Below are 21,239 nucleotides of genomic sequence, written 5' to 3'. Positions count from 1 at the left end.
ATGTGAAAACATCTGCCCTGCTGAGCTCCTGCCACAGAATTTGGGTTCTTCTAGAACCCGTGTTCTAGTGATGGCGAACAAGCCGGCGCTGCCACCAGGGGAGTCGATGCAAATGTAAACACAGCCACTGACGTGTGGCCAGAACAAGCAAGGCACCGGTGTATTGTAGCGATCTGACGGCAGGTTACAGGGCCAAAGGCTGCTGCTGTTGTTATTCCCCTGCAGGAAAGCTGAGGGACCCTTACATCCAAGCACCACATTTGTATTCATCAACACACACGGGTTCATGAAAGCATGGAGCACATTCGATCAAAATGCAGCTGGAAGAGTAATTACATGCTCTGTGAAGGTTGACTTCACAGGAAGGGAAGATGTTCTTTGAATTGTCACCTTGACTCTGAGCTGCATGAGGATGGCCTGCGCTGCCTGTGGATGTTTGCTGCCCTCTCCTGGCGGTTCGACTCAGAGCTTATGATTCTCTTTTTTAACAAAGTCTGTGCGTTAATGTGCTGCACGTCTCAAACTCCACCCATTTTTTATCATTTATAATTTATATTTATATTATTATTTATTGCCAAGCATCGTGCATTACGACGATGCCCTTTGTAGGGAGTTTTTTTCCTTCATAAAACGTGAAAATATTTCAATATGCAGCGCAGTACCATTAGCTCAACTACAGGTGGCGCCCGTCATCAGACACTCATCAACGAAGAAGAGTCGGTCAGTCGGTCTGTGGGCGGGACTTCCTCACACGGAAACAACAGAAATGCTAGTAGTGTCGTGATTTAACGGTTTTATTCTCTGAACTTTTCAACCACCAAACTGTAAACGCCAGCAGGTGAGAGGCGATCTGAGGCTCTCCTTATTTTTGAAAGCTGTGCAACCGAAGCGATACGAACGGTGGCTCGCTGGGCTGGATTAGCATGTCTGAGGCTAGCATGTCTGTCAGTGGAAACACTTGCCGCTCTGCTCTGGTTGTGACCAAGAAAAAACACATCGTCAAACCAGTGATTATTCCCTTTTACTAAAATCCCTATCAGAGGTGTGTCTTGAATATATAACTCCTGCAAGTTATTGCTTTCTAAACTCTTGTCTTGAATGAAGACATATGGGATGTAGAATGGTTTGAATACTTTTACGAAATTTCCATTTGTGTGTTTCTGCAATGGTTTTACTGTGTCATATTAAGTAACGCGTGACTAACGATTGCCGCAGCTGTTGACGGTCTGCGTAATAATCATAATCTTTGTGCTGCTAAAACAAGCTTGTAGTTAGTCATTTTGAATTTGTACTGCTGTGCTCTCCGTACTTTCAGGCATCCGTATTTATGTGCTGTATTTCATCATCTCACTGTTGTATTGTCATTTGTGTGCAGGCCAATGGTGGCAGGTTCTGGACTTATGGAACCCTCCACCAAACCTCTCAACAACCAGGTGGCTGATGTGGTGTTTGTCATCGAAGGGACGGCAAACCTTGGACCGTATTTTGAATCGCTACGAAAAAACTACATACTTCCAGCTATTGAGTAAGAGACACTGTGAATACATTTGTGTCAAGATGATGTGACTCATTTTACTTATGTTGCAGGTACTTCAATGGAGGACCTCCAGCAGAAACAGACTTTGGTGGCGATGTGAGTGTTTTGATCACTTCTGATGAAACACAGAACATTGTGATGTCAATAAGTTGTGTAACCTGATGAGATGTTATCGATGTGAAGATGACCCAAAGTTTGTTCTCCTCCTAGTATGGGGGGACTCAGTACGGCCTTGTGGTGTTCAACACTGTGGACTGTGCTCCAGAGTCGTACGTCCAGTGTCATGCTCCAACCAGCTCCGCCTTCGAGTTCGTCTCATGGATCGACAGCATCCAGTAAGAATGGTTATCGAGTTCCAATGACTTGGGGGCAAAAAATGAAACTGTTTGAACAGTGAGGGAAGCGTCTTGAGAAGGACCTTGTCTGAAACTAACTTTTTCAGTCAGTGCTGTGGAGACTCTACAAAAAAACAGAACTGTTACACAATTGGTTAAACATTCACACAGTGGTGTAGGTGCACCCTCCTTGGTTTATGCTGTTAATTTGTTTTTCCTCTGCTTCTATGGGTTTCCTCCGACAGTCAGAAAAAAAGCTGGAAAGCTTGACATATTTTACCCAAACGCTTCAAAACAATGGATGTTGTAGGGGCCCAAGAAGCACTCATCTGTTAATATAGAAACAACCACAAGGGGTCGCTGCTCACTACCAAACTTTTGAAAAGATCGATTGGCCTTCCAGTTTGATCATTGGTAACCTGTTAACTTGTACCTCAGTGATGGAAAATATAGACGTGATGTCATACTTTCTTTTTTTAGATGGATCTTGGATCTTGTCAATTGTCATTTGTTTTTCCAGCATTGTACCTCCCATGTTAAATTGATTGTAAATTCATTATTTAAAAATGCATTCATTCATTTTCTCAAGATATTTTGTATAATTTGAAGTATTGTTTGGCCATTTGAGTCCCTGGTCTGGTATTCATCTTCAGGACCTAATGTAGCATGGTGACTTCTTTGTCTTTTTCTTGGCATGTTTCGATACTAATTCCCGGGTCTTCTGTTCTTCCCACAGATTCATGGGAGGTGGAGCGGAGAGCTGCAGTCTGATTGCAGAAGGTCTCTCGGTGGCTTTACAGCTCTTCGACGACTTTAAAAAGATGAGGGAACAAATGTGAGCAAACACACGATGCGCTGAAGCTTTTTTGCAGCTTAGTTAAGAGAGTTGGGTTGTCGCCCCAAGTTATTCCTCTGTCTCTTTCATTGCATTCAATTGTTGCTGCTTTGGTCCATTCTGGCAACAATATGTGCATTCGACCACAAGACCCTGAGGCCTGCTTACCTTAGATAAGCAAGTGAGGGTGTCACAGACAGTTAATACTGAGGACAATGTTAATATAGTGGTAAAAAACACAGAACTAGAAAAGTGATGGAATTGGAAATGAAAAACCTTCAGCTCTCATGTCTGTGAATTCTCGTACGAGCAGGTGTATTTCACCTGCAGTTTTGCATCAAAGTTCTCATCGGAACTGAGGTGATATTGTGTGTGGATATATTGCTCAAGTTGCATCATAAGTTGCAGAATAAAACTGCCACTAAAACGCTCTCGGAGGAAGCAGACTTGACTGTGCTTCCCCAGGGTGTGGAAAAGAACAGACGGGCCAAAATGCTGGACCTTAAATCTTCCATGAAGATGGATGCTAACATGTAGGAGCAAGCTATATTGCTTTGTTAACTTTCCCACTTGTGATTAATTGATGCGAGTGAGACTGATGTGTGCCTCTGTTCCTTCACGCGTCACCTGGATGTAAATGCTCTTGTCATGCTGATTTTGTTTTCATCAGAGGCCAGACGCACAAAGTGTGTGTTCTTCTGTGCAACTCACCGCCATACCTGCTCCCGGCGGTGGAGAGTGTCACCTACACAGGCTGCACCGTCGACAACCTCGCCAAGCTCATCAGAGACGTGAGTTACCTGCTGAAGTTTCATGATGAGTAATGTGTCGGGCCGGCCTGCTGCTGTTCGATGAAGCCCCTGACATGACTTCTTTCTGCTCGTGGGTCCAAATCCATCTGACGCCCGTGCACCATACGTTCATCTTGGCTACAATCTTGTTGGCTTGGACAATGAGTTTGGAACTAGTCCGCTGGTGGAAAGGTTTTTGTTGAACAAGTTGTGTGTCCATGCGTAAACATCAGACTATTATAGATGGAGAAGGAAAAAGAAAACTTTATCATCTATCTTTGATCAGTATCACTTCAAGTGTCTTTCTTGTTCTACTGTTTTTTTCTTAATGCTATTTGAAACACATTTATACTACTATGTATAAGGAAATGCAAACATGTGTAAGACAGACAAGTTCAGTATGATCAACTCAAGACTTTCTCAAAGCTGCCACTCAAAAGTCTTGCAAATACAGATGATGAAATGGCAGGAAATTTAAAAATAGAGACAAGTCAATCTTATTGCAGAACAAATACATTTTTAATATCTCTTTGACCCATTAAGGCTGTCTGTCTTCACATCTTTAGTTTTGACCAAGTGGTCCTTGAGAATTAGGTATTTGTGCAATCACAAAATGTGTTTAAATAAACAGTCTGACTCGATGTGTTTTCTTTTAAGAGAGGGATTCACTTCTCTGTGGTGGCTCCACGAAAGCTTCCCGCTCTCAGGGCGCTGTATGAACGAGCCTCTCCAGTGGCAGGAAGTGTTGAGACGCATCCAGACTACAGCCAGGAACCCTTCCACATGGTGTTGGTGCGAGGGATTTCGCTCCCTGGTAAGACAAGCTCCTGTGTGAAATGGCTCTCCGGTGACTCAAGTGGAGACCGAGGACGATGACACCATGACATTGTCCTGCAGACTTGTCTTGTTGATGGAGAACAATCGTGGTTTTGTGTCACTGTCTGTGGAAATATGACAGTTTCATGGTCTCGTCATTGTACCAAGGAATTTCTCGTAAGCTTCTTATCTCCAGACACACTTCTGATGGGATGTTGCGCGCCTACCTCAGGGCTCGCAATGACAACAGTGAAGCTGGCATTCGTCTTTGCTCATAATCTGTTTCCATGGATCTCTTTTGTCTGTGTCTGTCAGCGTGCTGCTAAATTACGGATTTATTATTTGTGAGGCGTTCGGCAGTCTAGCCAGAATCTAATCAAAACACAGCTACTGAAGGACGTTTCATCGGTGCACGGTGAAGAAGGTTTTAGGGATTTTGAGACAATGAAGCTCATCAGAAAATCATTGGCAGTGATTCGGTATCAGTGTTGTGACACTCTGAAGCTGTTTTAGATGTTTTATCCTTCAGGAGTGAATCTCACTACATTGTCTTCACTGATGTTTGGGGAAGCACATCAACACAAAACTGACAAGCTGTTTCCCATTCCAGTTTCTGCTGGCACTGGAAGTGGACCACTTAAACCCGTCCTCCCTCCTCAGCCGCTCTGTCCTCCCCCCACCAACACGGCTCACCCTTACCAGGTTTGGGCCTCACAGCTGAAATCCTCTTCGAGTGGACGTCGGGCTTTTGGCTCAGTTTCAGCGTCTGTGTTCTCCCTCCCCCCAAACATTTACCCGACATTGTACTGCTTTAATCTGCTTGACAGACTCAGCCCGCCATGACTGCCGCTCAGGTGGCTGCACAGATGGTGGTCGAGGCAGCAAGCAACCAGAAGAATCGCTGTGAGTCACCAGCAGACATTTATACCATCCATGTTTGTGTGTTCCCAATTTAGAGACGTATGAAAACGCTCCAATACAGCAACACAGTGCATCCGACAATCCAAATTGCATCATGTCTGCAACCATGCTAATATCCCTTGTGCACAGTCTCAAGTGTAGCGTCCTCTGTTTTCATTTGACAGCAAGTCTTCCACAGCTAAACGCCACACTTTATGACCTCCATAAACATCACCCTCCCATTGGAAACCTCAATTATAACCTGGTGTTGTTCTGGCAGTGGTTAGTAACTGGCTTGGCCCAGCATTTCATCCATCAGAAAAACCAGTGTTAAAAATGTTTGCACTGATCTTTAAATAATGAAAAAGAAAAAATGGCACACAAGCGAGAGCTTCACGTTGCTGGACAGTTCGTAATGATAACTAACAGTGACCTGATCTTGTCTGTCAGTCCCAGGAATGTTGGTCCAGGGTCCCCAATTCAGCAATCAACCAAACATGTCGTCTCTGCCCGGAGTGAAGATCGGTCAGCCCAGCATCTCCACGGTGACCACTGCCTCACAGCCACTGATGTCACAGCAACAGGTCGCCCCCAACCAGCCGCAGCCAGGCCCACCCACTGGTCAAGCCCTACCCAGCCAACCGCAGCAGCAGCAGCAGCAGCAGCAGCAGCAGCAGCAGCTGCAGCAGCAGCAACAGGTCAACCAGCCGACAGCACAGGCGGCTCAGCCGAACATGGTAAATAACAGCCTTTTATATCTTGTGATTAAAGTGGTACCGTCCCAGAACTTCTTGTTCTGATCTCACAGCGCCACGTCTCCTCACCCTCTGGTAAACACCATCAATGTTTAAATTCGATTGATATTTGCAAATGCAAGTGGCCTGAGTTGAGAAACCAAGACTCTCCAGTGTCGTGTTGTTTCACCAGCAGCCCGAGGTCCTGTTTGTTTTGTCTGTTTCTCAGCCACTGTTCTCAACCTTCTGGGATGTTCAACTGCATCAAGGTTGTTAAATAAATACATGATTACCGTATTTTCCGGACTACAGAGTGCACCGGAATATTAGCCGCACCCACCAAATCTAAGAAAGAAAATGGATCTTTTTCATACATAAGCCGCACCAGTCTATAAGCCACGGGTGCACCTTTGCTGCCTGCGCCACAGAAAATGCATGAGAATCACTTCTAGCGATTCTCTAGTACTAGTTTTGAAAACCGGGTCCAGTGTCGAGACTGACTCATGAAACAATCTTGCCAGTGTTCTGAACTCCAGTCATGAACTCCTCACATCTTATTTACATTTAAAGTGTTCAGAAAGCACTGTTTTCACCCTCCAGTAGATCGTCTCTGTTAGCAGAGCTGCGGACACGCGGGCGAAAACAGCGCAATTTGAGCGCTTTAAAGGTAAATAAAACGCCCGTGATGTCATCGGTTTGATGTGACGAAGCTCAATATTTTTGCCAGCACAGAGCATGCTCATTAGACTGTAAAAACTCGGGATGCTCCGAGAGACAGGGAGAGCACTCAGCTGAAGCAGCTGTCAACCTCTTTCATGAAAGTTCTCACTCTGGACGGTTGCAAACGTTTCAGATTCAGGTGCTGGACCGCGAACGCTGCATCTGACACACACAAAACAGCAGCGGATTTGGCCGCGGTTGATTCCTTAAAACGACACCTGAGAAAGTCTGCTCATCTGGCGCGGTGAAATTAATGATTATTTCTCGGGCAATATGCTTCGCGTTCTGAACGTCACGCTCAGACCGGCGAGTGTCGCGAGTGACCGCTGGTTCCTGCAGTTTCACTTTCATGAGCACCAGAAAACTCTCTGTGCTCCGTCAAGTGCTGGTGTTTTAAATATCGTATTGAATTGGTGGCGTTGACGCCTTTTAACGTGCATGTGCTGCAGGATGCAAACTTGACACGACAGACTGAAAAAAGCTTCCGCATTAGACACGCCTTTGCCAAGCGAGTGGCCAGTCGCAGGGAGGGAGGAGCGGACGCATCACAAACCGCGGACGGTGCCTCATCAGAACGGCTGCTGTCACATGTGATCGGATTTTGTGGCCGGCAATGACAGTGGCTCGGTGGCCGATTGATTGGAATATCCCTGTAAAAATCCATATATTAGCCGCGTCGTTTTATAAGCCGCTGGGTTCAGACCGCGAGAAAAAAGTAGCGGCTTATAGTCCGGAAAATACGGTACTCATCATCCACGTATAGCTTTCAGTTTTGTTCCTGGCAGTGAGGCATAATATCAAGTCAGCAGGCATGTTCATCTGTATGTGGTTTGTAAGCTCCTGTCATTGAATGCCAATGAACATTGCATCCAGGAATTCCTGCCTTAATTGCAGAAGTTGGAGTGAAAATTGTATTGTTGTATGTTTGTAAGTAACTTATTGTAAGTTTGAAAAGAGGAAGTTTTGGTCAAGTTTTTTTCTTTTGACTAATTGAATAATTAAATGTTGTTGTTTTTTTCTTTTTTACTAATCTGTTGTTCTCTTCAGCAGGGAGTGCCGTCCGGCCAAGCCAACACCCCCCTGGGGCAGCAGCAGGGTATGGCCAACAAGGTTGTGGCGTGGACCGGGGTCTTGGAGTGGCAGGAGGTAACATTCTTTGAGGTTGAAATCGGACCAACACTGCAGAGTAAATGCATCTTAACTGAGGTTTACCCAAGAGTAAGGACATCTTAAATGCACAACCAAGCCAATAGCATATGGTGTTCAGAACAGCTGAGCACATTTAGAGAACCAGAAACTTGGAGTTGTGCCAATTCTTCCTGGAGCTGTTGTCAATGTGGACAAGAAACAAACGCGACTGAAAATACGCATGATGAGACTTTGGCATTATGACAAGTCCAAAAGAAATAACCAAAAGGGAATTAGTCTAAAGATGTCATCCAAAAAGGAAAAAACACTCTCTCAGTTGGCCTGTATATCAAGCATTATAGGTGACTTCGTATGAAAACCAGAACCAAGGGTTTGTCTTTACAATAATAACTGAGGCGACTGACAGGGATCAGGGACATGAGGCTGAGACTGGGTTAGTTAGACTGGGTGAACCGGCTCCAAAAACTCACTGTATACTTCGGTTTACAGATATCGCTGTCTGTATGTGTTAAAGAGCGATACAAGTCAGATGGATTTCACCTTTGGTCCAAAGGGCTTCTTCAATACTGAATGAAAAGCATCACTGGACTCATGGCCATCATGTGACCTACAACATATATTCTGCTTTCCTTCTGTTGCCACCAGTTGTGTGTGTCGGTGTGGAATTGAGTGATCACTGGAGAACTTCTGTCTTTGATCTCACACTGAAACTTAAGTTTGGACTCCCCTCCAATAATCACCCCATCACCCGGGACCCCTCGCTGCGGCACAACTTAATAATCACCTGCCTCTCGATTGTTGCTCACTTTGATTAATTGTACATCATCTTACCGTCCCGCCACTATTGGTTTAGCTCAAGGTCAAATCGATTGTGCGTGCAGTCGCAATGCTGAGCCAGGAAAATGGATGTTAATGGCTTTTATGTGACACTCATGAGGCCTTCAAGTGTTTGTGTTTGCTGGACAGAATCGGATCAATTCCCTCCATCGACTCCAGACTCATCCTCCCTCTCAGGTTTTGTCAGGTTTATCCGAGTCGAGGAATTAAGGCAGGGAGTTCTCCTAGCTCTAAATCTTTTACATGACGACAGCAATTGGCAAAGCTGATGAGTCGACACATGATGAGTGCGATGGAGAGCCCTGCAAGGTTTCGTTACTTTTCCATTTCACCTATTAGTCTTCAAACGTCGGGCCATGACCACATTTCAGCGAGGGGCTGATGGATCAGTCTTGGTTTGAAGAACACCTTTTTCATACACGTTGATTCTCCATTCCTCCCAGTTTTGACAAATCATAGCTGTTATTTTATATGTGGCGTTGATCATTCTCGCCACTCTGTTCAAGACTGCTGCGTGAGAGAAACAATAAACATCTCTTGTTCGTCACCGATGAGTGAAGTAATCTTCAATTGCCTTTCCAGGCATAAAAGTGACGCCCTCAACAAACACTTAAGCATTGTTGTTGTCTCTGTTTGTTATAAAGCAATTCTATGTCAGCTTCATCATCAGATTAAATCAATGTGTCCGTCTCCCGGATGAAGCGTGTGTGTCTGCCAACCAAAGCCTGGTCAGTAGAGTTGTGATTGACAGCAGGCTGACTGCTTTCAGCGTGATTATACAAGACTGATTGATTATGGGCTGAGTATTGACTCAGTCAAGTTGGAACAGGCTTGGAGTATTGATGTGCTGAGGAAGCCCCTGTTCTTCCCTTCTTCAAATTAGCACTTTAAAAGTCCATCACTCTCTCCCGTTTTAATTGTTTGTCCTGATTAGGGGTCAAACTGAGGGACTGACTCTGTGTTCCTGAGGGATGAGTGAAGGAAGAGCTCCTTGAGGCGACAGTTGATCATTCCACATGGTGTGGTTTTCAAGTTGGCAGATTGTTTCCTGTATGGTTTCATAGCTCAGCGAGAGCACCACAGATCTGAGGATCTTTTTAAGGACGGTGTCTTTGTAGATCTGGAGAGAGCCTACGTCCTCGTCAATGGAGAGGAAGACTAGCTTTGGATGAGGAAGTATGTGAGTGTTGTGCAGGTCATGGATGAGGACAGTGGTGTGTTGCTGAAGGAGTGATAGAGGGCAGAAGGTGAGAAGATGGATGAAGAGGTGAAGAGGAGAATGCGACTATGGTGGATCGGTGGGAGACTGTCCGTGACAATGGGGGCGGCAGAGACCGCCTGATCTGTCCACCAAGAAGAGGGGACGATCCATACTTTCATTTTCCAAGAAAACCAATCGTCAGCCAAATGAACATTTTCTATCCTTCTCTTTCCCATCACCAATTAAAATAAGATGAAAGATTCATTGTGAACTTATAAAAAGAACAACAAGAAAGTTTCCAGTGAGGTTGTACAGGCCTGGAAAACTGGGGAAAATGATCTTGCGCAACCAATCTTGGAGTTAAGCAGAGCTGCCTTCCGTGTTCCTGTCAGCAACGATTCAGAACCCGATCTCTCGGTTCAGCTCCTCAGTGGCCCGAAGGCCAGAACAACTGTCCATAGCATTCGCTGAAATGGTGGGTGCTTCACAAATGCTCTCCTCCAGTGCCACCAGAACTTGGCAGCACTTCAGATTCCTGCTCTGGAACATGACAAGTGTGGAAGGTGAGAGGTTGAGTGTACAGTTCTTGTCAAAGTGTGACAGAAACAAATCGCTGGCAGCGGCACTAGAGCTCCCTATCTGGCAGCGTTTTTGTAGTTTTGCTCTTTCACATTTAAAATATACATGCGGACCAAAAATAGAAAACATCCGAGTCCCTTTTAATTATTTGTGACGGAGTAACAATCTTCAGCAGCGTAGCGCTTGACTCAACCTGACAATTGTTTTGAGTGGTTTTCCCTCGAGAACCGCACACTTTCATTCAGCGTCAGGTAGGATTTCGTCCCTTTTAGTGTTTGAATTCCAAGTGTCTTGTTCTTTTCAGCAGCACTGTAACTCGTTTCTTCTGCATGAATTTCACAGAGGGCTAAGTAGAACTCTTTGAAATGGAATTTTTGGAAACAAAGGATTGTTCATGCTGTCTACTCTGAATAAATTGTAGTTACTTCCATCCTCTGGTTAAATGGTATTTCAAAAAATTGGTGCAGTCTGGCTATATTTGAAAAATGCGACTCATGTTTCACATTCAAATATTGAATATGAAGATTTGTCGCTTAAGATCCAGTTGTAACACTCCATTCCATAACTTGTGGGAGTCTGTGAATCTTCAACTTTCTCTTATATCAAGGTGAAGTTTTGGTCCTAGAAAACTGGTTGACTGCACCCAGGTCACCTCCTTACTAATCAAGATGAATTCAATGCATTTTCAGAACTTTGCCTCAGTTATGGCTCACCTTCTTTCTCTCCTCCCATCGTCCCTCTCCGCATTCACGTTTTGGTGGTTGCGGTTACATACATGGAGTGTGTTAATGCGCCATAATGGTGCATTTTTCATGACACTGGTGCTCCATATTCAAATGTATCATTGATTGGCCCAATTTCCCGCTGTGGATTGAGGCCAATGTCTGCTGGAGGGAGCTGGCCGGGTAAAGTCTGGGTTAAATAATGCAGACTTTTGTGTTCACACATTCAGCTCCCCCGGGTCCACGCGCACAAACTGTGCATGTATGAGATCACTCATCTTCTGCTGCAGCTGAGAGAAATGAGAACTTAGATAAAGCTTCAACTGCAGCCAGCGGTAATCAAAATATTATTTAATGTGTTGGCAGAAAGAGGGAAGCACAGCTCTAAAATATTTAAGCTGCAGGTTACTGGCAAGTGCTGATGAACTTGTGACTCCAGTCTGCAGCTTCAGCAGATGACGAACCTTCAGCTGTGGCCTGTGTTTCACCCATCAACTCCCAAATATGTCCTGTTTGATCGGGGTCTTTACGGGCCACTTCCTAAACGCCTCTGTCGTGTCTTCTTCGTGGACGCAATATTCCGACAGAAGCCGAAAGCTGCCTCCATGGATTCCAACACCAAACTGACTCGCTCTCTGCCGTGCCAAGTCCACGTAAACCAGGGAGAAAACCTGTGAGTGCACACTTGAGACCACCCCCGATTGGTGTTTTCTTATCCCCCGGCTGGTTTTAACCTGTGATTGCCAGGAACACGGACCAGTGGCCTCAGAAGCTGATCATGCAGCTGATTCCTCAGCAGCTCCTGGTGAGGGAGTCCAGGGTTTCCTCAGCTTGTTTTTTGTTTTCCCCCCATCATCCTCCTATTCGTGTTTTCTTTTTCCTCCACAGACGACCTTGGGCCACCTCTTCAGAAACTCTCGCATGGTTCAGTTCTTCTTCACCCATAAAGACATGGAGTCGCTCAACGGCTTGTACCGAATAATGGCCAACGGTTTCGTAAGTGCTTTACCTCTGCATGAACCTCATGGGTGTGTTTGCTGCCATGTTTTGCCTCTAATGTACGATTCTGTAGCAAGCGAGTGCTGGGCCGTCTCTGATCATCAGGGGGCGTGAAGTTTAGCTGCAGCGGCTATTGAACGGGAGGGCCCTCACGTGAATCATTCAAGTGTGGATTTATTCATCTATCTCTAATCCTTCCCAGCTCACCTCCACTTCCTTGTGTGTGGAGTTGCAGTCCTGCTCAAGGATGATTCACTTGAATCCTACTAGAACACGTTGAGATTGCTCTTATCAACAGGCAGAAAAACCGCCAAACTGTACATATGTAGACAAGTTCAATGTTTAGATTCATAATTTTGTTGTCAAAATTATTTTTTTATTTTTTTTAAAGCTGTGATGAAAATTACTCGTTTGGTTTGAAATGACTTTCTCTGTTCTATTTTTGTCGTTCTGAGTGTTGCAGTTCAGGATGTCGCCTGACCAGCTTTAATGAATGGCCCTTTGACTTGTTGAAAAAATTCACTCCCTCTCACATTTGTATTTGGGTGCCCCGCATCCAGGTCTTCTGGGAATGAGAACAAGCCTCTGCTTTTATTGGGCTAATTAGGACAGCCAGCCGATAAGCATCGTTTCTGCATTTCTTGGCAGATGTGGAAGCTAAACGGCTTGTTTACATTGTTACTACTTGGATGAGCCGACGGGAAAGTCTCTTCATGACGTCATCGAGGCAGAATCTTGCATAATACAATTGGCTGTGATTCAGTTTCCACTTGTTTAGCATTTCTATTCAACAGTCTAAATGGAATTGAATTTATCAATGTAATCCCAATATTCCTGTATAGTTCCAGCATCTCGTCACATAGCAAGTCATCCCTACTTGATCTCCTTGTTTCGTTCCGACCACACTCCCCTCTCTTCCGCTCGGCAGGCCGGCTGCGTCCACTTCCCCCACACCACCTCCCCCTGCGAGGTGCGGGTGCTGATGCTGCTCTACTCCTCCAAGAAGAGAATCTTTATGGGGCTCATCCCCAACGACCAGAGCGGCTTTGTCAACGGCATCCGGCAAGTCATCACCAACCACAAGCAGGTCCAGCAGCACCGAGTGGTGAGTCCGCAGGTTTCAGCGTTCAGCCAGAGAAAACATTAAACGAGGAGATAATGAGGAGGCATTAGTGAGGCGCTGGGAGGAATTGAGGTGCATTGTTTCAGGCAGTGCGGTGCATTGTTATTGACATTTCATTTAACAAGAGCGGTATCTTCAGTGCAGCCACTAATGTCTTTACTGCAGACTAATGATGCTAACTTAGCAGCTTCCCTTCTGCACCATTAGCTGGCTCGCCGTATTACCTTCACTGCAAACATGCGCAAGCCGTTTCAATGTTTTCTAAAGCTTTTAAAGCTGGGACAACGGGGTGTCGGTGCGACGTTTGTTTCCGTGGCCTGCTCAAAGCCTGCGTGAAGAACACTCAACTTGTAATTCAAATCCGTGTAGCTGCTCACTGACCAGTGCCATGCCAACCTCCTACACTGACAAATGTGTTGGTTGTTGAGAAGGCTATGGCGTTTATTCTCTAACAAAGACAGAGATGAATAATGCAGCACTGGGAAGCTCAAAAGTTAAACATGAATGAGGCTGCCGCGATGTGCGCCGCCTCCAGGGACTGGATAAGGAAATCAAAGCTGCTCCTCCCAGTTCTCCTGCTGAAGGTAAACTAGTTCTCGCAGATTTTCTGCTGTCTCTCTCCTCTGAGATGTGGTCGTTAAAGCTCATTCCTGGGTTTCACTTCTTCCTGCAGCAGCGATGACAGTTTGCGAAGTTTGACATCACATTCTCTGCTGCAGCTTGGAGGTCATTTTGAAAAAAAAAAACCATGAAATCGTAATGACCTGCGACTCGCTCTCTGTGCCCCTCTTGCGTATCATCACATATTCAGTCGCTTCGCTCGTAATTAAAGTTTCAATTGGGAGCAGTGGCAGAGACTATCGCTGCGCTCAGTCCTGCATTCCAGCGAGCTTTTCTCTGTCAGCAACAATACAACAGGGCCAAGGAGTGTGTCAGTGTTTTGTCCTGGATTCAGCAGGTCACTGGGACGCTGCAGATAAGACGGATGCGTCGTAATCCCAATAAACACATTTGATTGAGCTCTCGTTTGTAAAGAATCCATTTTCACTCCCTGCAGGATTTATGATGATGGAGCATCGCCATCATTTTTCCTGTTCATTTGATTATTGATATGGTTTTTAGCCATTTCCTTTCTTATCTTTAATTACATTTAATTCATCTAACTTTAATTCACTTTTTCCGGATTGGAATTTTCATGTTACTTTCCTCTTTACCTGTTTCAAGTGGTCGACAGTTTTTTATTTTGACATTTCATTTTATTCCTGGCGTCCCTTATTTTATTTCAAAGTTTGATTAGGTTTGATTAAGACTTATTTTCTAACATTGCAATTTATATTTAAATCCAAAAGGCTTGCTCTTCTCTTTGGTATTTTTATTTATTTATTTGTTCTGCTTGGGCACATTCTTTTCTTTTCAGTTGGTGTCATGTATTTTGTTTTGTTTTTATAAGAGAAAACCTTCACAAAGCCGACGACTGACTTTCAGGGTCATCACTGACCTATGTTCCTCTTTACAGCAGCTGGGCGGTGCAGGGGGTCCGATGCAGCCAGGGCAAGTACAGCAGAACCCAAACTTTCTCACCAGGCCTGCTGGCCCCATCCCTGTATCCCATGGCAACGTCCAGCAGCAGGTGAACTAGCTAATCCCGGGCTGTCTTGTCTGCCCGTGTTTCCACGTCAGTGCCTCTCACTGGACGCCCCGTCCTACTGTTTTCTGCATGCCCTGCTAGTGTAACCCCCTTTTTTCCTCCACTGCCTCTTCCTCCTCCTCCACCACACTTCCTCTCTGCCTCTCCTTTGTCCAGTCTGTGGTGGTGGGCATGCCTCCTGTTAGTCAGGTCACTATGATGGAGGAGCAGCAGAGGCAGAACAGCATGGTGAGAGCTGCACGAACCCACAGTCACATCTTGTGTGTTTCAACGTCATGTCAACTTCTAACTGTTGGTGATGTTTATTTAAAGGATGCACTCGCGGGGTGACAGTTCACCAGTCAGCTCTCTGGAACAAAGTGCATTTTTTATTCAATGAAATCAAACGGTAAAATGAGAACATGAACGTTACAGTTAAAACGGAAAGCACTTCAGTGATGGGGAAATAGAAGAATTATAGTAAATACTTATTACTAATGATTTTATATTATTTTTTTCTCGTCAGGAAAACTAAACCATTATTTGATTTGGCTAATTTCTTTTTGCCTCTTTGTTGATTTCAGTGCAATCTAATTTAGATATTATACTGATCACAAATCCTCAATATTCTTCTTGACTCACACCAGCTACTAGCACGCGACCTATTGCGTACCTATTGGCCATCATGATCCATTTTGTCTCTTCTTCAACAAGTCTTTTATGCGACACACTCATTCAGAATTTCAAGTGGCACAGCCAAACGTGTCACAGGTCGTCTTTGTTTGGTTTCTGAAATCCTTCATAGACACCTGATGTCAGTTCGCTAGCAAAGCACGATGAAGTGGTGAGGTATAAAGAAGGTCCTCTTCACGTCGATCTGCTGACTTTAAACATTGAGCGCGATTGAGCGATTGAGCGAGTCCACATGCAGGGCGCTTTTCAGCCACATATGGGTCAGATCCCGGACAAGTCTCCCAAAGGATGAGCAGATTTTTTTCAACTGCAATTCTCCCTGCAGATGACCATGAGAACCGCTGGACCAAACAACCAGCAGCCGCCGGTCAGCGGAGCTCCGCCTAACCAGGTGGCTCAGAGCGGACAAGCCCCGCCTCAGGCGCCAATCCTCCGCCTCTCTAACCCCGGCGCCAATCCCCAGCTGCGCAGCCTTCTGCTCAGCCAGCAGCCGGTAAGACGATCTTGTGATGCTTTTGGGTTTCAGCTCCTGATCTGACTTTTAAAGACCTTCTGCTGGACAGCCGAGTCATCTCCACAAATTCTTCCTTAAAAATCAGCCATGTCTTTATTTAATCCAGTCGCACTTCTAAAAAAATGTGCGACCGAGTGAGACATAAAAATACTGAGGTTGTCAGTGGGAATGAGTATGTAAGAAGGACAGCTCAGGTACGTAAAGCAGGGGCTGGATGCTTTGGAGGTGGGAGACAGTGCTGAACCAACAATGGTGGAAAAGAATGGGTGTCAAGAGGATGATGAAGCCCAGCCAACATGGAGGTCCTGTTTGGCAACCGCAAAAGCAGAGTGATGGAGAAACAAAACCAAAGTCCTATAATGTTTTGGGTGTATGTTGTCTTCCCACAGCAGGGCGGCGTGTCACACATGCAGGGCATGATGCCCCATCAGGGTCTGGGTCAGCAGATGGTCCACTCAGCCCCAGGAGGGGGCGCTCAGATGCAGCCGCAGTGGAGGCAACAAATGCCAGGTCAGAAACTAATCCCAAGCACTGTGTGGCACCTTTCATTATCGCATGTAGAAACAGGAATCTGGACCTCTCACATGACCTGGTTGGAGAGCCACACATGCCCGTCACAACAGGGGAGGGGGGCCTGCAACAGGGTGAGAGGGGGATGAAGACTGGAAGTCAACTGTCTGGTGACGGATGGGCAGAAGACCAACGTAGAGACAGAAGAGTGAGGCGGGATGGTTGACTGATGGATATGAGCACATCAAACTTGAGCTGGAGAAAGGGATGAAAACTGATCTGAAGCTTGGAAGGATGGGTGACTAAAGTTCATTCATGGGGACGAGCTGGAGCATTGATGAATGGAATAGCGAAGAGGGACTGTACACATAGAGGCTTGGATGATGGAGTCATTATTGATCGATCATCGATGAAGATGAGTAGATGAGCTTCAGCAGCAAAACAGGACCAGCACTGAAGTGACCCGTTAAGTCGTATCGTCATTCATCATCTCAACTTGTCGTCATACTTGATCAATGAATGGAAACGCGGTAGTTGATTATTTTTTCCCTTTGATTTTGACTCCTCAGGCCAAATGATGATGTCACAGGGTCAGCGAGGGGCTGTGCCCCAGCCTGGGATGCCTCAAGTGTCCAGTGTCATGGATGAAGAAATGCTCATGGACCTGATGTGATGCAGCAGTGGCGCCGTTCGGACGACGTGAGCGGCAGGAGCTGGTCATGTGATCGTCTGAATCCCCTTCATCTTTTTAAAATAAAATTTAACATAGACCTCTTTTGTTTTTCTTTCTCTGGGTTTTTATCGTTTGAGCTGGCGTGTGAAATAAAGGCTCCAGCACTGTTTTCTTTCCAGCTTCATTTGAAACCCCTCTAATGATGATTGTGTTCTTATTTTGGAGGCGCTAGCCTCTGCTGTCAGGCCAGTCCTCTCTCTGATGGTGTTGCTGAGCAGATCCTCTCCTGCCTCAGCTCCTCGCTCTGCTCCTCCTGAAGCCGTCTACACAAGCTGTCAGGTAGCACGTAGCCCTTCGTTGCAGAAGAAGTGTCAAGGGTTTCATGTCAGTCACATGTGCACCTGCAAACAGGGAGATTGGACAAGAAGATCTGCTGTCCAAGCTAGTAGCCACTGTTGTCCTCCTGAGACCCATGGTCATTGACTTATGTAGGCAAGAGACAGTTGATGTGGAAGAGGGTGTTAATTAATGGGTGGATATCAATGTTGCCGTGGGGCAGCAACTCTCCTCTCCTCTCAACAGATGAAACTAGAGATAGACCTGAACAAATCTTTGTCCTTGTCCACACTTTTTGCCACGCAACTGCAGCATCAAATGTTCAGTACAAATCAGAACATCTCCCTCCGTCTTATCAGCAGTGATTCGCGAGCCTGAAGTGAAAGTAGAATAATGCCACTTGTGTTTATTAATCATGAGTGATTTCTTTTGTAGAAGTGGGTCACAAAATGGCTGATTGTGTAAAACTAAACATTCCCTTCCTCTCTTCCGTCAAACGGATCGTCTTGCCAGGAGGCTGCTGGCACCACTGACCCGTCTCTCCGGATGAAATTTGTTTCCTCGTAGGAACGAACGTGATGCTTCTCACCGCATTCCACTGATGGTCACCTGCAGGTCTCGGCAGTTCTGGACCTTTTAGGTGCGTGAACGTCTGAAATAGCGACGGTGCTCGGTAGTTGTGCGTCTTTCCCTGCCAAATAGTGTCAGTGTGTTAATTTTAACTACTCCAATATGTCGCAGAGCCACAGAGCGCCCCCGTGTGCCAAGTAGATCTACCAGATGGCTTCACTTGGCACTGGCTCTGCTGGCAGGACCCACAATCAGGCTGACACACAAGGCTCGCTGTGGAAGGAACTTTATTTACTTTTTATAAATGCATGACATTGTCACTAAAATGTTGGGGCTTAATAGTTTAGCCTCTGTAGGGACTCTCAATCACACAGTTAATCCAGCGTCTGCAACCTTTGAGGAGCAATACTGAGCAGATCCTTCTTAGTGCTGTCGTAGCGTCAGCCATCTGTATTGACCAAGGTTTTTGGGCCCCACTTGGTCTGAAGCTGGTCGTAAACAATGTGAATAGAAATGTATATTCTGTTGGTCTGATGTGACAAAACCTGTTTGCCCGTAGCAATCCATTTATCAGCCGAATATATCAGGGTTCAGTCCATGAGAAAAAATAGTGGCTTATAGTTCGGAAATTACAGTATTCTGTAAAGGCACATGTGAAAAAACTTGATGAAATCACACACGCAGTCACCAAATTTCAAGTTTATTAAAGGCAGACAATTGGTTTTTTTTTTTTTTTTTCCTGACAGTACCAGCAAGGCAACTTCTGCTATCTGATCCATGGGGCAGAGATGCGAGCTGCTCCTTGAAGAGTGTGTTAAATATTTGTACTTCTGTTGTGTTGTGTTTAATGACTGTAAACAATCTTGTGAGCCATCTGACAGTTGCATTTGAATTTTGAAATGTTGAAAATTGTGAAAGTATCTGTAGTCGGACACAAAAATGGCGTGAAAAACAGATTAGCTGATACCTGCAGGAACCCTGGGAAGGCCTTGCAAAGTTAGACACACACACACACACACACATCAGCAGGAAGTGATGTCACACCATGTCACCTGGGAGACGGAGGCGGTTGCTAAGATACAGTGACAGTGGGCTCTTGTTTCTGAGTTTCACATGGACAGACACACTGGTCCCTCAGAGGCGGGTTCATCCCTCCATCGCTGACCCGCCCTGAGCTCTGCTTCACCAGTCCGCCCCGCCGCTCCTCTCTTCTCCCTTTGATACTTCTTTGCCTCTCTGATATCAGTCACATCTGTGGAGAGCGCTGGCTGACTTCATTTCAATGATGGCCTCATGCTTTTAAATCATCTTTGTGGTTTATAAACAAAAGTACGTGAGCGCCCCCATCTGGTTCAGGTGATTTGAAAGTGTACAGACATTGTTGCACACTTGATTCTTGACGTTAATGTGTCATTGTTGCATCCAGGGAGGCTTCACAGTTGTGGTGATGTGGACCATGATCGGCTGTGTCTAAGGCCCCCTTCTAGCCAGCCAGTCTTCTTGTGGTGTCCCTCAACTAGTCACCTTCCTCCACCTCCACTGGCCAACTTTAACCAGCACTGTTGGAGTTGTTGGAGGTTTTTCGATCCCGTCTTCCCAGGTGACGTTGTCCGTCCACAGAACGTAAGCTGTTTCTCGTCCCCACCACTTCCTTCCTCGCTTCATTACAATCAGCTTGTCCTTTTTATGTTGGTTTTGTACTGTAACTTAATTTAGACTCGAAAAACACTTCGCCCACGCATGATGCAATTCTTGCTACAAATATTTACATAATGTGCTTTTTTTTCCGGAGAGCCCACTGAAGGTGCTTTTTAAAATGTTGCGGTGAAATCCAAGCTGGATATTCATGTTGGCACACAAATGCACTGGGAAGCAGTTGATCAGCTCAGGGGGAGTTGGTGAAAATCATGAAATGCTGTTGCTGTCAAATGAAGACGCCCTGATATCTCCTTTAAGTCGGTTATTAGATTATGATGTCAGAACCAGAGGTGAGGGCCCTCCGTCTTGCTTTCCTCCCACCGTTGTACGTGGATGAGGAACACAAGACTGCTTCAGTGACTGTTTTAGACACTGAAACTTCCCTGCGAGCAGAACGTGTCAGAGTTTGGCGATTGAAACGGCTGACTCACGCTGAGGTTCAGACAGACAGGGAATCCATTAAGAGCAGGAGATCACGCTGGATTGATCACCTCCGTATATTCTGATATTTCCTTTTACTGCGCCCCATATAAATTTATGACCGTCTTTAAGAGGAATGGGATCAGGATCATCAGGTGCACTCGAGCCGTGACACAAGTCTTTCATGCAGTTTTGACTGGAGCTCTGCCTACTGTTCCCGTCATGCCCTCGTGCACGACGTAGTAGCCGTCACGCTTTGTAAGGTCAGTGGGTCTACAAGGGACCACATTTCTCTGTAATGTGGCATGTATCAGAAAACAATACAGAGTGCATTTAGCAAGATTTGAATGGCTAATGGCTACATTTCAGAATGTTTTTAAGAGTTCCAACCATGGTGAGCAAGGATAAAGAACAAGACCTCGCCTGACTCCTGTTTGAAATGTTGGAGTCCTCCTCTACAGGATGCAGTAAGTCCCTCAACGTAATGATGTTCTGTTTTGACGTTTTTGCTTCATAAAGTTCTCCCTGTCTAAAATCTTGGTGAATGAGACCTTACGACGGCAGAGTGGGTGCGGCTGGAGAGAACAAGACTTCAATTTTCAATGGGCGGGGCTTATGCACGTTTTGTCATGTAGACATTTCGTATTGAGCGTTTGGTGCAATCAGGTCCAAAAAGTTTCAACCCTGGTCCCGTCATTCTTGGGGTCACCCAAGTTTTCAAGAGGCACACTAGTCTAGCAAACTTGCTCTGGCTTTTATTTGGATTCAGTTGACCTAGTGAGACCTTGTGCCCAGAGGCCAACACATCTGTAGTTGGCCCGGCTCGCGGTTCCATGTGCGGAACATTAATCTTTCGTCTTTATTCATTTATCGGCCTGTGGTGCCCACTCCATCAGGCGGTTAAAGAGCGGAGCGGGGGA

General features: G+C 45.7%; 1 protein-coding gene across 8 annotated transcripts; it reads left to right on the top strand.

Moving 5' to 3' along the window:
* The first annotated feature begins 710 nt into the window (after positions 1-710).
* Positions 711-21,239, top strand: med25 (mediator complex subunit 25). Of its 8 annotated transcripts, none has more exons than XM_053850987.1 (20): positions 711-838; positions 1,376-1,525; positions 1,588-1,633; positions 1,748-1,872; positions 2,609-2,707; positions 3,378-3,498; positions 4,156-4,312; positions 4,925-5,016; positions 5,142-5,217; positions 5,665-5,951; positions 7,716-7,814; positions 11,744-11,829; positions 11,904-11,961; positions 12,045-12,152; positions 13,084-13,260; positions 14,795-14,908; positions 15,083-15,154; positions 15,924-16,091; positions 16,502-16,622; positions 17,192-21,239. In XM_053850987.1, the coding sequence occupies exons 2-20, from the start codon at positions 1,380-1,382 to the stop codon at positions 17,293-17,295; spliced, it is 2,256 nt and encodes a 751-aa protein (XP_053706962.1). In that variant the 5' UTR covers positions 711-838; positions 1,376-1,379; the 3' UTR covers positions 17,296-21,239. The 8 variants fall into 8 exon arrangements, with proteins under 8 accessions (XP_053706962.1, XP_053706967.1, XP_053706966.1 ...); XM_053850992.1 differs by having other exon boundaries at positions 7,719-7,814; positions 11,747-11,829; positions 17,192-20,786; XM_053850991.1 differs by having other exon boundaries at positions 7,719-7,814; positions 17,192-20,786.

This window comes from Synchiropus splendidus, chromosome 19 (genome assembly GCF_027744825.2).
Source record: "Synchiropus splendidus isolate RoL2022-P1 chromosome 19, RoL_Sspl_1.0, whole genome shotgun sequence".
Lineage (NCBI taxonomy): Eukaryota > Metazoa > Chordata > Actinopteri > Syngnathiformes > Callionymidae > Synchiropus > Synchiropus splendidus.
Note: the sequence above shows the minus strand (reverse complement) of the source record. Positions and strands in the feature narration are given on the sequence as shown.